Source organism: Oryctolagus cuniculus, chromosome 11 (genome assembly GCF_051225735.1).
Source record: "Oryctolagus cuniculus isolate XC-2025 breed Fujian yellow rabbit chromosome 11, ASM5122573v1, whole genome shotgun sequence".
In the NCBI taxonomy this organism is placed as follows: domain Eukaryota; kingdom Metazoa; phylum Chordata; class Mammalia; order Lagomorpha; family Leporidae; genus Oryctolagus; species Oryctolagus cuniculus.
The window spans coordinates 42,093,462-42,111,117 of NC_142877.1; the positions used below are offsets into that span (position 1 = coordinate 42,093,462).

At 45.2% G+C, this 17,656-nt stretch overlaps 1 protein-coding gene across 1 annotated transcript in view; it reads left to right on the top strand.

The window, feature by feature from the left end:
• The first annotated feature begins 410 nt into the window (after positions 1-410).
• Positions 411-17,656, top strand: part of PCSK2 (proprotein convertase subtilisin/kexin type 2) — a 317,876-nt gene continuing 300,630 nt past the window's right edge. The window contains exon 1 of the mRNA XM_002710961.6: positions 411-907. Within this exon, the coding sequence (XP_002711007.1) occupies positions 731-907 (177 nt within the window). The 5' untranslated portion in view covers positions 411-730. The remainder of the gene's footprint in view (positions 908-17,656) is intronic.

The window sequence follows — 17,656 nt, forward strand, 5'->3', positions numbered from 1 at the left end:
TAATAAGCAGGGAAGAGAAACAGGGAGAGGCCGGTGCCCCAGCTCCCCTCCGGGCCTTGGGGAGCCGCGCGCTCCGTAATTCCCTTTCCAGAGCCGTACAGATTTCCACAAACAATGACATCACTCGGGCGCCGCCGGCCTGCTTGCAGCTGGGGGGATTTTCCTGGGCGCGCGGCGGCCGCCGGGGCGGAGCTGCAGGAGCGCGCCGGCTGCTGGGGGGGCGGGGGCGCGGGCTCGCGGCGCCCCCCGCGGGCGGAGGCGGCCGGGCCGGGCCGGGCCGGGGGCGGGCAGGGGCGGGCCCGGGGCGGCCCAGGGCGGAGCCCGCCGCTTCTGCAGCCCTCATTGGCCGCGGGCGGGCTCACGTCAGCCAGGCTGGTGCTCTCCTCCAGCCCCTGGGGAACTGGAGCCGAGGAGGAGCTGAAAATGCAGATTTAGCATCAAGCACAGACGTACACTCGCTCTTTCTCTCCGGTACACACAGCTCCCCACGCTCGCACCCCTGCCAGCGAGCGGGGCCGCCGGGCCACACGGCTCCCTCTCCAGCCAGGCGCTGGAGGAGAACGCACACTTGATTTGCTGCTCCCCAAGCCCCTGTCTCCACACAAAGATTTTAAAGAAAGGCAAAGAAACTATAAATATATATACATATATTTATTTGCACCTTCCCTCCGTGTCCCCCTGCTCCACCAGCCTGCGCGCCTCCGAGCCGCACTTTCCGCTCCCAAAGGAGATGCAGGGTGGTTCTATCTCCCGCTGGCAGGCGGCCGCCGGGCTCCTCTTGTGTGCCACGGTTTTTGCATCCTCCGAGAGAGCAGTCTTCACGAATCATTTTCTTGTGGAGTTGCATAAAGGGGGAGAGGAAGAAGCTCGCCAAGTTGCAGCAGAACACGGCTTTGGAGTCCGAAAGGTAAGCTCTCCCGTGCATTTCGCATGTCGCTGCCGAACGACGGGTAGCCCCTGCGCAATCTCCTTGCAGATTTGCAAGTTTTCTCTTTCTCCTGCGATGCAGATATTCCGCCATCGGCTCTCGAACATGACATAGCCTCCGGTGATCTTTCACGGGTTATGTAATTAAAATGTCCTTCATCTGCACTCGTAAGGTCATCAAAATAATTTATTGCTCTTGGACTTGGTGGCGAAAATAGGGCCAGGTCTTTCAAAGGATGCCCGGCGCCCCCGCCTGCTGTCCAAGGTACCAAGTTCTCCAGGCTGCCTGGGGACGCAGGGATGGAGCCCAGAACAGTGGGGCTTGGCGTCCTCCGCCTCGCCAGGGATCTCTCCCGCACCACCAGGTGAAGGAAGAGTTTCACAACCACCGGGCCCAAAGCTTGGACGGTGCCTCCGCGACCCCGCGCTGGGAGGACTTTCCTCCCAATGACTTCTGTCCCCGCTCTTTTCCGGAGAAAAGCCGCTCCCTCCAGGTATAGGAGACTCCGACGCGTGAAACGGTCTCTTTTCCCAAATCAGGGCGGAACTTCTGCGCCCTCGCCCCCGCCCACGGCCGCCCACTCCCCCAGGAGCGCGCTAGCGGTTGGTTCCCCGGTTCTCCGCTCCTGGCGAGTGTGGACTGCGAGTGGGATTCCCCCACGGATAAGTGGAGGTGTCCCCTCCAGAGGCGTGGGCGGCCAGCCTGGCTTTCCCACAAGAGCGCGGGGATCCCCGTTCCCAGAAGTTGTCAATAGTTCAACTGTTTGAGCAGTTTAGAGATGGCTCCCAGCCCACTATGCCTCCCGGCTCCTGGGCGGACGCCGGGGTACCCACCCTGGGAGGACGGACATTCGGAAGGAGAGCGCTGGCCAGGAGCTGTGGCTGACCTGCCTGCTCTCCCGATGAAATAATCTGTGTCGGGGATCGCGAGTGTCCTTAGGGGACCTGGCCGGGGCTGGGGTGCAGTGGTGGTGAGGGGGCAGAAGCTGGGGCGAGGGGACACCGATGGACAGAGGGGCGCAATTTGAATCCGGGGGGTGGGGGCTAAGTGGAAGTCGGTGAGATTCCGGGTCCCGAGAGGAGAAGCGGGATTTCAGCGCTGGGTGCTTCTGATGGTTGCTTTCACCCAGAAGGGCCGCACGGTCTGGAGCTCCCATCACCCTCTTTCTGTCCGACTTCCCACGCCTCCCTCCCGCCGCTCTCCCGGTCCCCGCCGGCCCCCGCAAGTGCGGCGGGCTCTCCCGCCTGGCTGTGATGTCGGCCCCGAGTGGGCTTGGAGCAGGCGCCGGGTTTGCCTGTGGCGCGCGGGCGGGTCTCGCAGAAGCGAACTTGTTGCTCGCGGGAGGCGTGGGTGGAGCAGAGGAGAGAAGGCGTCCGCTGGGGAAGCAGCCCGCAGCCGCGGCGTCCCAGAGCCTGGGGGCTGCTTCAAGAGCGCCCCCAACACGGTAAAGGAACACACTCTTCCTTCTTCCTCTATCCCAAACTTGGCGAGACCCAGGTCTTAGACACCGGTAGAAACACAGTAGTGATCGTTACTAGCTGACAGCTGTAGAAACATTTATGTGCTGGAGTCCTTACATATGTTCTTACTTGATCTTAACAACTCTGAGCGGGCTACTATGAAGGAGAAAGATGAGGAAATGGGTTCAGACAGAAGCCCAAGGTCAAAATAGGCAAGGATTTAAAACCTGATTTTTCAGAGGAGAAACCGTGTTCTTTTTTTCCGCTTGGTACACAGCAAGCCAGGTGCTGGCAGGTATGCTGGGCGTTAGGATATGCCGAGAACGGATATGGCCTTGAGTGACTTAATTCTTGCGTGTATGGGGTTGCAGCTGGTGCAAAAAATACTTGTGGCCCCCTCTCGTTGCCACCCATCTTCGCCTAGTGTGGGCAAATATTGCCATCGGTCGTTTTATCTCCCCTTTGCTTCTCCCTTTGCAAGTTACCCTTAGAATCAGACCTCAGAAACTTGATCAAATCTTAGTGTAGTTGAGAATGATAATGCCTTAACTTATTAATTCTCTGGGAGATTGTTTACTGGTCCTTGTAGGAACAAGCAGATTAATGAGGAATTCATGGTTTTGAGGATGGGGGTATAGAGACAGCATTTCAATCATTTTGATACACTGATCTTGAAATCCCCTGAAGCTTGTACCTTGGGGTGAAATTAGATAAACAGGCCTCATTCTCTCCCATTTTTTCTTGGAAAGGAGCCCTCTGCATCATACTCAAATCTGGGAGAATTTTTTTCCCTGCCATCTATCTCCTCATGTCTCCATAGCCCCACAGGCAGTACCTTTTAGCTAAATTTGGTGAAGTTAACAGTCTGACGAGATACTCTCACCTGATGAGTCTGCAGGGTGCAACTGACACCTGTCAAGATAAACCCTCCGCGGGCACCGCGGCTCAGTAGGCTACTCCTCCGCCTGTGGCACTGAAACCCTGGGTTCTAGTCCCGGTTGGAGTGCCAGATTCTGTCCCGGTTGCTCCTCTTCCAGTCCAGCTCTCTGCTGTGGCCCAGGAGTGCAATGGAGGATGGCCCAAGTGCTTGGGCCCTGCACCCGCATGGGAGACCAGGAGGAAGAACCTGGCTCCTGGCTTCGGATCAGCGCAGCGCTGGCCATGGCAGCCATTTGGGGGTGAACCAATGGAAGGAAGACCTTTCTCTGTCTCTCTCTCACTGTCTAACTCTGCCTGTCAAAAAAAAAAAAAAAAAGATAAACCCTCTTCTTCCTCCTTTGGACCCATCTCCTGCCTACCCTTCAAGACCTGGACCCCCAAACCTCCCTTGATTCCTATGGACCAAACTCGTGGGGGACCAACAGAGAAAGTGTGCGCTACAAAAGCTCGCATGCTCCACTGCTCACCTCAGTCATTTCACATACATGAGCAAGTTAGTACAGGTATTACCTCTCCACTGGAAAAGGGAATGTGAGGGGGCTCTCTGGTTTCCTCCCCGGAACTATTACATGACTTTGCTTGCCAGCTGTTAAGGAAACGTCCTTAGCTGTATTTATTAGTCCAGGCTTCCCAAACATTTGTCATTTGTTTTGCATTTCAGACCCCCAATGCGTCCTTCCCTTTCCTTACTCTGACATCGACCAGCATCTCTACTCCTCCTCACCCCCCATGCACCGTGTCAGACACCAAAAACTTGCAGTGATCATTTATTCACCCCTAGGAAGGGTTGGCAATGCAAATCAGGTGAACCCGCTATTTTTCCATATTGCTTTGCGCTAGTCTCAAAAGCCTGTGACAGAAATGACTGCATCACTCCCAGTTCTCAGCTGAAACTCTTACAGCCCCAAGAGGTTAAGTAACTGTTCATATCTGGTAAGTGAAAAAATTCAGATTTAAAATCAAATGCGCTTGACTTAAAGGAGTGTTTCACCTCATCATGCCCCCTCCAGCAAACCTTCCCTGGCTGCTCTGAATGCACCATTTTGGAATTCTGACATTTTACTTTCTTTTTACTTTTTTCTAGATTTTCCATTTATTTGTTATTAAAAAGGGAACATATAGCATTAGGTAATGTTTATGTGTATGTTCTTCTTGAAGTTGGCTACAAATCTTCCCAAGAGAAGAAAGGATAGGTGATGTTTTTATAGCCTCATGTATAATGTTATCTGCATATGAGCTGGTCAATAAATATTTGTTAATTATCTGATTGTTTGATTTGTCCAAGACTATAAACAAAAAACTTTACCTTTCCTCTCTAAAACACAGTAAAAATACCTATAAATTTACCCAAAAATAATATGTGCAGATTGAAGTTTTCTATTTTGTCATGACCTGGCCCTGGACCAAAAAACTCTATGTCCATCAGACAAGAAACATATATTGAGGGAAGTGAGTAAATTTACAAAAATCACAGATTTGTTACTGCAAAGAGTGCCATGAAATCCTCAGTGTGCTACTAATTTTAATTCCACTAAAGCATAAAACAAAAATTATTTGTTGAAGTGTTGTATTGAAAATTGGTCAAAAAATCAATTAAGAATTGGGTCAGTGGCCGGTGTTCTGGTGTAGGGGGTAAAGCCACTATCTGCGATGCTAGCATTTCATATGGCTGCTGGTTCATGTCCCAGCTGCTCCACTTCCCATCCAGCTCCCTGCTGATAGCCTGAGAAAGCAGAGGAAGATGATCCAAGTCCTTGGGCCTCTGCACTCATATGAGAGACCTGGAAGAAGCTCCTGGCTCCTGGCTTCAGCTTGGCCCAGCTCCAGCTGTTGCAGTGGGGAGCAAACCAGCAGATGAAAGATTCTCTCTCTCTCCTTCTTTCTCTAACTCTTCCTTTCAAATAAACAAATAAATCTCTTAAAATTGAGTCAGAAAAAAAAAAAGTTAAGGCAAAATAAAAACCTGACAATTGGGTGTTTTCATTTTATTGTTGTCAGCTGTATCTCTTTATTTACAGAGGACTGAGCCTGGGATGTTATACAAGTAAAAAATATTTATTTGAAAGAATTACAGAAATAGAGAGAAAGAGAGAGAGAGAATCTTCCATCAGCTGATTTACTCCCCAAATGGTTGAAAAGGCGAGGGCTGTGTCAGGCTGAGGCCAGGAGCCAGGAGCTTCATCCAGATCTCCCACATGGGTGTAGAGGCCCAAGTGCTTGGGCCATCTCTCACTGATTTTGCAGGCACATAATCAGGGAGCTGGATTGAAAGTGGAGCAGCCAGGACTTGAACTGGTGCCCATATGGAATGCTGGCACTGCAGATGGCGGCTTAACACCCTATGCCACAGTGCCAGCCCCATGTATCCCTTTCTGTTAGGAATTCCTGGAAGTGGAATTGCTGAGTAAATGTATATGCATGCATTCAGCTGTGGAAGGCTGCATCAGTTTTCTATGGCTGTGTTACAAGTCACTACAAACTGAGTGGCCTAAAACCACACAAACTTGGTAACTGAAGGCTTTTGTAAGTAAGGATTCTGCCACATATGTCTTGGGTTCTCCACTCAAGTCCTCAGAGGCAGACATCAAGGTACCAGGCTGCTTTGTCCTGGAGACATGACCAGAATAGTCCACTCCCATGCAGATCCCGGTTTTTAGAAGAAGACAGTTCCTTTTAGCTTTAGAAGTCTCCATTTTTTCTGCTGGCTGCTGGGACAAGACCACTCTCCGTTCCTGGAGGCCATTGTCATGACCTCACCCCATGATCCCCTCCTGAGATTCTATCACCCACTTGCCCTTCAAATCTCTTCTTGAGGGCTCACCTGATAAGGATAGGCCCACCAAGACCATTTCCCCTTCTGATTAACTCAAAGCCAGCTGATTGAGGACCTTAATTACATTTGATAAATCTCTAATCACAGAAATTAAACCCATTCTATGCACAGTCCCACCCACATTATCTGCATTTAGCAGGGAGCAGAAATTTTGGGGGCCATCACAGAATTGTGCCAGCTACAGAATAACTGCCACACAGTTTCCCAAGTAGTTATGGCAATTTGCATTCCCACCAGCAGAATGTGAGAGTTCTGGTTGCTCCATGTTCTCACCAATGCTTGATATTTTACACCTGTTTTCTATTAGCTGTTCTGGTGGGTATGTAGTAGTGTCTCACTGATTTAATTTGAATTTCCAAGGTGATTCATTAAAACTGAATGCCTGTTCGTATGCATATTCATAAGTTGAGTATTTTCTTCTATGCAGTATTTATTTTTTGTGCTTTTGCCCTGAAAATGTTTTCTTTTGTGTTTTCCTTCTTCATTTTCTGTGTTCATGATTTCTTTACCTATTGTGGGTAGTAACTTTTTCAGATATATTTTGAATATCTATTCCCACACAGTTAATGATGCCATTAATGTCACAACAATATTGGAACAAGATTGCCTAATTTTACTTTCACTCCATCATGTGGTCCATTTTCAGTTAAAATAAGAGTTCGCTAGCAGTATCACACACCACCCCATCACCTATCCAAAACCTCTTCAGGTAGAGATTGACATGTATTAGAGGAATAAAAGAGAGAAAAAACAAGGCATAGATTTGATCCTAAGTATTTCCAAAAAAAAGACGCCCATCTAAGAAGCCCTTAGTGGACAGTTCTTCTGGAATGACAAGTTCTACTACCATGGTACCCATGGAAAAATAGCATGTAATCTTCCTTCTCCAGATATAGTTGCTATGGATCCCTTTTGGATCCCAACTTAATATGCCATAGGTCAAGTCCAAGCTCATCTGTTAAGCCCCTCCCTGCACTGGTTGACCTACACCAGAAAGTTCGCCACTCATTTGGAACTTCAGTTCTATGTAATCTGTTCCTTTCTCCAATTAGATCTATCAACAACACTTGCTACTCCAAATTCTTCTCTGAAGGAAACTAGCAACAGTAATGCTAAAAGTTAAATAATGCTGGAAAATTGGCTGGCTTGCTAAATCAGAGACTCATTGTCTTCTGAAAATTGTTAATAAAATACAGTGATTGTGAAAAATATTCTCATGCTCTTAAGATTCTGGGCATAATGCTAAGTGCATAGAATAAAATACCTATTACTGGTAGTGGTAATAATAATAAGGCAGTAGCCTAGCAACACTTTTCCTGGAAAGCCACTCATGGGTTGTCTTTTGCAATAGTGGTAACTGATTGGAAGATGAATCCATACCTAACCAAATAACAACTCATCCATGGGATAGCCAAGGTCCATGAAATGATATGGCCCAAACAATTCAGTGGGTGTAACTTAATACAGAGCATTATAATTATCTCAGCCAATCATACAGGCTCCCATAGGAAATTTGACTGGCCAGTTGATATAGAGAATGGAATCCATTTAGACCATTGGGAGGCTCAAACATTTCATCCAAGTTCCTAAACGTTTTCTAGCCAAACTTTACAGAAGAAATTACTTGTGACAGAGACTGAAGATCTAAGTCATCAGTTTCATTTCCCCTTCTTCATGAGCTACAACAAAACTGCATTTCCCACCCTACAATGTAGATAACATGGTCATGTGATTTTTGTCCATGTAATAGTCGAGTAGATGTAATGAATACTTTTCCCATGAGTAATCTATAAAAGTTAGCTTTGATTGATTCTCCACATTCTTCTCTTTTCTGTGGTTTAGAACAAAAACTTTGGAAAACAATGGCTAACGATGGCAGAATCACAAGAAGAAAGTGTCCAAATCCCTGATTCCTGATTTAAAATATCTCACTTGAAAAAAAATGGTATTATATTACTGAGACTAAGGAGTTTATCTTTAAAGCAACATGCATTGCTCAAATTAATACACTGTAAATAAACATTCCTTTTCTTATGTTGTGGAGTGAATCTCTACACCTTGCAACCAAAGCACATCAAATCACAAAAAAAAAAACTTTCAAAGTTTTGTGAAAGCTGTTGTATTTTCATCTCATATTGTCAACCAGCTTTTCAAGCATTTGTGATTTGTCCTTTCTAGCAAAAATATGAATCTCATTCAGCATTTGGTTCCTCCCATTAGAAATCAATATGCCTACTACATAACAGGCATTCAATATGTGCTTCTTGACTGATGAATACACTTACACCACAAACTGGTAATTTGGTCAGGAGCTCAGAGAGAAGGTTCTGGGAGAACTATTTTTCAAGATACTATCCCTGTGGGATCCATCGCTCTACTGTCAATAACTCAGCTAGGAAGTAGAAAAGTAAGTGGCAACCAGAAAGTAGGTGACTGGCATGCTTCTATGGTTCCCTAAAATCTTCAACTTAGAAATTATCAGGAGTAGAATGGATAAACTCAGCTGGGAAAATAACATCTGCAGTTAAAATCTAATCAAAACACAAAAGAAGGGAGGGAAACTACATCTCTATTTCTCAACTGAATGAATAGCTGAAAATCAATTTCTATTTCAAAAGGTCTTATTAGCTGTAGATCATAATGTTATAGCACATTGGAGAGTGATGCTATAGTTAGGTTTGAAATAATTGTATGTTCAATTCTGAGTGCTCAAAGAAGTTAAACTTTAAGAGTAAAACATGAAAACTGAAGCTCAAACTTTTTCGCCTGACTACAGCAGTATCATTTTATGTATGCGCTAACATCCACATTTCCAAAACAGACTCTTGAATTTATAGATTATTACTTGAGATCCAAGTAATTTCAGGACAGCCCAAAAGCAGGAGTTACCATTTGATTTTTTTTTTAAGATGTATTTGTTGTAGCTAAAATCCATTTTCTGACTAAATCCCACAAATGGTTAGAGAGTTAAGAAATTACATCTGAGTTCACACTTTGGTCCTAAACAAAATGGGTGGTTTCTACATGATAATATACCAAAAGAATTAAAGTACTGTTGCAGATTGGTTTTGTGCCTAAAGCTAATTTGGCTGTGATTTCTTGCATAGTGTTGTGATGTGCTGAGATCTTCTGATGAAATAACTGAATACAGGCCGGTGCCGAAGCTCAGTAGGCTAATCCTCTGCCTGTGGCACTGGCACACTGGGTTCTAGTCCCGGTTGGGGCGCCGGATTCTGTCCTGGTTGCTCCTCTTCCAGGCCAGCTCTCTGCTGTGGCCAGGGAGTGCAGTGGAGGATGGCCCAAGTGCTTGGGCCCTGCACCCCATGGGAGACCAGGAGAAGCACCTGGCTCCTGCCTTCTAATCAGCGTGATGCACCGGCCGCAGTGCGCCGGCCGCGGCGGCCATTGGAGGGTGAACCAATGACAAAGGAAGACCTTTCTCTCTGTCTCTCTCTCTCTCTCACTGTCCACTCTGCCTGTCAAAAGAAAAAAAACAAATAACTGAATACAACAAACTCTTAGGTTGGAAGAGATAAAATGAAACAAATTCTTAATTTTCTGATGTACAGCAAAATAGATTTGTGAATGTTATAAGATTTTTTAAGATTTATTTTATCTATTCAAAAGAGTGAAAGAGAGGGAGGGAAAGATAAAGAGAGAAAGAAGTCTTTCATCTGCTGGTTCATCCCCCAGACAGCTGCAAATGCTGGGGCTGGGCCAGGCTGACGCTAGGAGACTGAAACTCCATCAGGGTCCCCATTAAAGAGAGGCAAGGGCTCAAGTACTTGGGCCATCTGCTGCTTTCCCAGGCATATTAGCAGGGAACTGGATCAGAAGCAGAGTAGCCAAGATTCCAACCACCACCCTGACATGGGATGCCAGCATCACAGTCAGCCACTTAAGCTGCTGTGCCACAATGCTGGCCCCTGTTACAGGATATTGAAGTTTTTCAATTAGAAATTTGATAAGAACAAGAAGAAAACTGTAGGAACTGTAGGATCCTGGGTTACTCTTTAGTTACAACTTTAAATTTGACATTACTGGGGCCAGTGCTGTGGCGCAGTGGGTTAAAGCCCCAGCCTTCAGCGCTGATATCCCATATGGGTGCTGGTTCTAGTCCTGCCTGCTCCTCTTCTGATCCAGCTCTCTGCTATGGCCTGGGAAAGCAGTAGAAGATGGCTCAACTCCTTGGGCCCCTACACCCATGGGGGAGACCTGGAAGAAGCTCCTGGCTCTTGGCTTCAGATCAGCTCAGCTCTGGCCATTGCAGTCATTTGGGGAGTGTACCAGCGGAATGGAAGACCTCTCTCTCTCTCTCTGGCTCTACTTCTCTCTATAACTCCTCTGTCTTTCAAAATAAATAAAATAATTCTTTAAAAAAATAAATAAATGTGACATTACCTTCTATAAATATCCAATTATTCTGTTTTTTTTTCTAAACAGATTCATTTAATGTTCATTTTATATCAAGGGAAAAAGAATTTTAAAAAGAATGAATAACATATCTGGGGACATCAAGAACATGAAGATAATCACTTAGGTTTAAAACATATGCAAGGCATTATAATGTCATTAGGGAACACAGTTGTGGCCTGGAATGCTTAGGTTTCACTGTTCTAGAGTTTTAATATAAGGTGAAGGTAAGGAGATTTGTCAGTTTTGCTTTCTATGCAAACACAGTACCTGACAAAACTAAGCCTACCATGAATACTTGTTGAATGAATGATCTAACTTATGTTGGCATTACATTGAGCAGACAATTGAGCATCTTTCTTTTTAATATTTAAGCAAACAAGGGTGGGTGTTGTGGGAAAGCAAGTTAAGTTGCCCCTTGGGAAACCTGTGTCCCATATCAGAAAGCTAGGAGCAAGTACCACTACCATTTCCAACTCAGCTTCCCTCTAAGGCAGCGAGGAGGCAGTGAATGATGTCCCAAGTACTTGGGCCCCTGCCACCCATGTGGGAAACAGATGGAGTTCCCAACTCCTGGCTTCAGACTGGCCCAGCCCTGGCTGTTGGAAGCATTTGAGAAGTAAATCAATGTATGAAGTTCTCTCTCTCTCTCTCTTCCTCACCCCCCTTCAAATAAATACATAAATCTTTTAAAATATCTATGCAAACAAGCTGAATTCTTTCATTTGTGAAATGGTAAGCATCTCCTTGTAAGGATGATACTTTTAGTATTGTAGCACTTGTAAATTCCATGAGTGGAAATAATCAAGTTAAATAACTCCAGATAATTAAGAAGCCCTAATCATAGGAAAAATATAATAGCTTTCTTATTTTTCCCAAAATCAAACCTCCTCATTATTTTTAAAAGTAGCAAATTATATATAAAAAAAAAAAAGCTCTAGAAGAAAGCACTTTGTTAATTAACCAAAATTTTGTCAGTAAGAAATTACCACTTGGGGCCAATGCTGTGGCATAGCAGGTAAAGCCACCACCTGCAGTGCTGGCATCCCAAATGGGTGCCGGTGCGAGTCCTGGCTGCTCCACTTCCAACCCAGCTCTCTGCTATGGCCTGGGAAAGCAGTAGAGGATGGCCCAAGTTCTTGGGCCCCTGCACCCACATGGAAGCTCCTGACTCCTGGTTTCAGATCAATGCAGCTCGGGCAGTTGTGGCCAAATGGGGGAATGAACCAGCAGATGGAAGAACTCTCTCTCTCTCTCTTTCTCTCTCTCCCTCTCTCTGTCTCTCTCTGCTTTCCCTTCTCTGTGTAAGTCTGACTTTCAAATGAATAAATAAATCTTATTTTTTTAAATAAATAAGCACTACCAGAATTAGATAAACTTTATTGGAGATATTTCTGTATGAATAAGTATAGAGACAACAGTTATGGGTAGACTGTTTTATAGGGATCACATCAGACATGCCATTTTAAGTTTTTAATTATTTATTATTATAAAATTTAACAGAATAGGATATCAAAAAAACAAAGGAAATTGCTAAACTTTAAATAAATTTGTCATACAAAAGAAATGGTATGTCCTCATAGATCTTCCTAAAATTAGAAAAAATAGGAGTTTGTGATTATACATTTTATAAAAAATAGTAGATAATATATATTTAATCATATGTTTAATTATTTAATTATGTATTTCTATTTTAGTGAGGTTGATACTCATTGATTACAAGAAGGAGAAGTCAACACCCCAACCCTTACTCTCACCTCCCCTGCTTCCACACCCCAGTGTTTCTTAGATGTGTAGCTACATGTGTGCCATACCACACATGTAAATATTAACCTTCTACTTGTAACCATATTTCATAGCATGGCTTGTGTAAGTCCTATCTTAAAATTGCTTCTAATTTCATTATATGTCATTTTACAAAAATCTTTGGTCTGAAATTCTTCATTTTCACTCATCTTTTGGTTAGCGGGGTTCTGTTGAAAGGTGAAGGGATTCACCTAAGCAATCGGGATTCGCTCTCCACAATCTGAGATTAAAGGGAGAAAACTGGATGAAGTCCGCTCTGTTGGTACACAGGGTGTGGTGATAATATCCACTTAGCAGTCACGATTATTTTAGAGGAGTAAGAGGCAAGGTTGGTGTTGAAGTGAAGGAAGAGGTGATCAGGTGGAGTCTTCAAGGGAGTTAAAAGTTTGAACACTACTAATGGCAGTAGGAGAGGGAGTGCATGGAGAATACGCGATGATTTCTGGGCAGGGCTGGGGGCAGGGCCAGGAAGGAGAGAATGGATCTTGGTAGTACAAACTGAGTCATGTTCTTAAGCAACATTCAGACTTGGATGGTGATGGGGTAGAGAGAGAGATAAAGGGAGCACTTTTAAAAATGGAATATCAATGAAATAGAAAAGTGGGTAAATTGGGAGTGACAGTAAGAGAAATGAAAGGGACAAAACTATGATTAATGAAGCTCAAGAATCAAAAATATTGAATATTAGAAAATGATAAGGTCCATGGAAGTGAGTTACCCAAATGAAAAAGAGGCAAAGTGATGTGGAAACTAAAAGTTGAATACACAGTGATTTACACATACACACTTCATTCACACCATGGCAGTAAGTGGCATTGCTAAGCAAGACTGGTGAGAGAAACAGAGGGCAGTGTTCCTGGGACAAAATGTCAGAGAATTTTAGACTTGAGGGGAGAAAAAGGAGTGAGGAGAAGAGGCAGAACTTGGGCCATCAGAGACACAGAAGGAGAACTGAGAGCATGCAGGGATTTTAAAGGAAGGGAGGAGAAGTTCATGAAATAAAGAATTGGGGAACCATGCCCACTAGTTCTAGAGATGGAATCACTTGCAGAAATTGGAGGAATTGTCTCAGCACATTGGAAGAGGAGGTGTACATTCATTTGGATCTACAAGAGTGGGCCCCAGGACAAGGATTTTCAAGTAGTATATTCAAGAAATAATTCTAGAAAACACTGCTATAGGAGTGGAGAATTGAAATAGAGAAGGAGGCCAGCGCCGCAGCTCACTAGGCTAATCCTCCGCCCAGCGGCGCTGGCACACCAGGTTCTAGTCCCGGTCGGGGCACCGGATTCTGTCCCGGTTGCCCGTCTTCCAGGCCAGCTCTCTGCTGTGGCCAGGGAGTACAGTGGAGGATGGCCCAAGTCCTTGGGCCCTGCACCCCATGGGAAACCAGAAGAAGCACCTGGCTCCTGCCATCAGATCAGCGCGGTGCGCCGGCCGCAGCTTGCCGGCTGCGGCGGCCATTGGAGGGTGAACCAACGGCAAAAGGAAGACCTTTCTCTCTGTCTCTCTCACTGTCCACTCTGCCTGTCAAATAAATAAATAAATAAATAAAAGAAATAGAGAAGGAAACACAGGAATGAAGGCTGCATTATACAGCAAGTTGTCATTGTGGGTACCTGGAGCTCAGGCTCACTCAGAAACTCTCGGGCTGGTAGAGACCACAGGACTCTGAGTTCTTCTGCTTGGGAAGTGAGGGAACTGGGGTACTTATATGCCAGTTGCAGTCAGATATTAATTGATGATTGATAGTTACTACAGGTTATGCTAATCCTCCACTATTTTGGCCTGGCATATGCCCCACCAGAGCAGAATTCGGCTGTCTGAAAAAAATTATTTCAAAGGTATGAGGAAGCTGACATGCACTGTGTGGTAAGAGCAGGGAGATCTGAGCAGCCAAGTGACAGTGTCTACTGTGGGAAGAAAGTTCAACTGGGAAGAGTAGCAGCAAGGCCGATGAAAAGCAGCTATCATGTGGACAATTCCTTCAAGAAGGACCGAGACAGAGGGAACAGAAGAAGGAAAGTCCTAGTACAGTAACTTGATGTGGTTATGAGGACGTTCATGAATAATGATTTGTTTTATTTTAAATATTTACTTATTTGTTTGAAAGGCAGAGTTACAGAGAGAGAGAGAGAGTGAGGCAGAGATAGAGATGGAGAGAGAGAGAGAGTTCTTCCGTCCACCGTTTCACTCCCCAAATGGTCACAATGGCCAGAGCTGGGCAGATCCAAAGGCAGGAGCTAGGAGCTTCTTCTGGGTCTCCCACATGATTCAAAGGCCCAAGTACTTGGGCCATCCTCCACTGCTTTCCAGGCACATTAACATGGAGCTGGACCGGAAGTGAAGCAGCTGGGATTTGTACCAGTGCCCATATGGAATGCTGGCACCACAGGCAAAGGTTTTACCTGCTAAGCCAAAGTACCGGCCCCGAATAATGATTTATAAACACTTGTCAGACAACTTGGAGATTGCTACCCCACCAAAATATTGTGACATGCATAGCTAATCAAAGCTGCATGATGCTAACTGGTTTATTCAGAGTCATTAACATTTTTAAAAATAATAACTGCAATTATGGAATTACAGCCTGTCAGACAAGGAAGGATCTTAGACAGTAGTTTAACCCTTCATTTTACACATGAGGGAAAGGAGATTAAGCACTATGTATATGTTTTAGCTGTTTGCCCAGAGAGTTTGAATTCTGTCGCTGTTGGGTGTGGTTCAGGTGACGCATTGTTGGAAACACTGAGCCAGCTTTTCCGACTTGATGAAACAAAAAACTGGAAGGTTGTGAGAATCCTATGATTGCTTAGCTACATAAACAAACTTGATCTGACCACACCAATTCATTCAAGTTCTCCTTGTCTGCCTTTCAGCCGTTTTTTCCCGAAAATTTTTGTGAATTCCAGTTTCCCAAACACAGCTGTTCATGAATTACAGGATCCCACACCAACATTATACCCTTGATAGAATAGGAATCTATCTCTTTGACTACCCGCTCAGTAACTATTACACAGCTGCACATTTAGGAAGCACTCAGTAAATATCAAAATAAATAATTAGAGAAAAATCTAAAGGTTTAACATTATCACTAGATACATAGTGTGATATAGGTAGATGGATCAAGAGATTCAAAGTCAGGGAGGCCAAACATGCTGGGGAATGTTATATGAATAATCCATTCCATGCCCATGCTAAATGGCTTCTCTCAGGGCCAACATTGTTGTTCAGCGGGTTAAGCCACTGCCTGCGGTGCTGGCATCCTCTAAGGGTGCCAGTACGTCGTATCCTGGACACTCCATTTCCAATTCTGCTTCCTGCTAATGCACCTGGGAAAGCACCAGAAGATGGCCCAAGTACTTAAAACCTCTGTGCTACCCACATGGGAGACCTGGATCGAGTTCCAGGCTCCTGGCGTTCAGCTTCGCCCAGTTCTGCCTTTCAAATAAATAAATAAATATTTTTAAAAATATTTTTCATCAGTGAATTGCCCTTAATAGCCTAAATTTTTGTGATTTGGTAGTTAAGAATCTAGTGATAGCCGGCACCCCAGCTCAAGATGCTAATCCTCCACCTGAGGCGCCGGCACACCGGGTTCTAGTCCCGGTCGGGGCACCGGATTCTGTCCCGGTTGCTCCTCTTTCAGGCCAGCTCTCTGCTGTGGCCCGGGAGTGCAGTGGAGGATGGCCCAAGTCCTTGGGCCCTGCACCCACATAGGAGACCAGGAGAAGCACCTGGCTCCTGGCTTCAGATCAGCGCGGTGCGCCGGCCACAGTGGCCATTGGGGAGTGAACCAACGGCAAAGGAAGACCTTTCTCTCTGTCTCTTTCTCTCACTATCCACTCTGCCTGTAAAAATAAATAAATAAATAAATAAAATAAAAATTAAAAAAAAAGAATCTAATGATGGAGGAGAATAAAGTGATGCAAAAAAAGTTATCTTTCTTTGCCCTTAGCTTGTTCTCCACTTCCATGAGGAAGGGAAACAAAGCAATTTTTATCAGGTAGCTGTCAATTCTCTTCAATGATGGTGGAATTTCAAACACAAAATGGTAGACTCAATTCTAGTCAGGTCCTGATGACTGTGTTCTAAGAACAGTCAGTCAAGAATTGTGACCACAGGGACCTTGCAGAGTCCAAAAAGGGTAGGCAACAGGACATCGGTGATCTTTCAAAGTCTGTGAGCAGCACTTTGGTTATGGCACATGGGGAGGGATGGAATCAGGTCAAAGGGAAGCTTGAAAATTTGGATTTTTCAATCAGGTTTGACATGAATCCAAATCTGAACCCAACTGTTGAAGTTAGAAAATAACTATTCTGGCCATTTTCTGGGAAGGAAGAAAGGATCCAAGAAAAATTATGGGAATTTCAAGCCAATGGACAAAGAAGTGAACTTTAGCAGCAGTCATACCAAAGGGATACACAGAGACAGAATATTCAGTTCACTCAACAAATTACGTACTGAGTACATATAACAAGCAAGTTTTTTTTTTGGTTTTTTGTTTTGTTTTGTTTTGTTTTGTTTTTGACAGGCAGAGTGGATAGTGAGAGAGAGAGAGAGAGAGAAAGGTCTTCCTTTATCTGTTGGTTCACCCTCCAATGGCCGCCACGGCTGGCGCGCTGTGGCCGGCACACTGTGCTGATCCGAAGGCAGGAGCCAGGTGCTTCTCCTGGTCTCCCATGGGGTGCAGGGCCCAAGCACTTGGGCCATCCTCCACTGCACTCCCAGGCCATAGCAGAGAGCTGGCCTGGAAGAGGGGCAACCAGGACAGAATCCGGCACCCCGACCAGGACTAGACAAGCAAGTATTATATCCAACACTGAGACATGGATACAGGGATAAGTAGGCAGCTGGGATTAAATCCAGGTGGATTAAGTAGGGTTCCAGTAGATGGAGGAAAGGTCAAAACCCAATGTGGAAATGTTTGCTAGGTCTTTGTGTGTGTCACATTTACTAAGTCCCATTGGTCAAAGTATTTTACATATTGCAACATTCTTCCAAAAGACCATCTAAAAGTTAAGGATGGGATCCCTGTCCCAGTGGGAAGCTGGGAAATTGAACACCAGCTGCCTTTTTTTTTTTTTTGCTCCTGAGGGACATGGCCAAGCATGGTTCCACAAAGAGAGGGCAGCCTCAGGCAGAGAGATGCATGAAAGGTATTGGCATGCATAGGTACTATCTAGAGGTGACCTCCAGGGTGGGCCAAGGGAATGCAGAGTCATCAACATCATAATGGTAGGAAGATATAGGTCCTGGCTTCTAGGAGTCACAAGT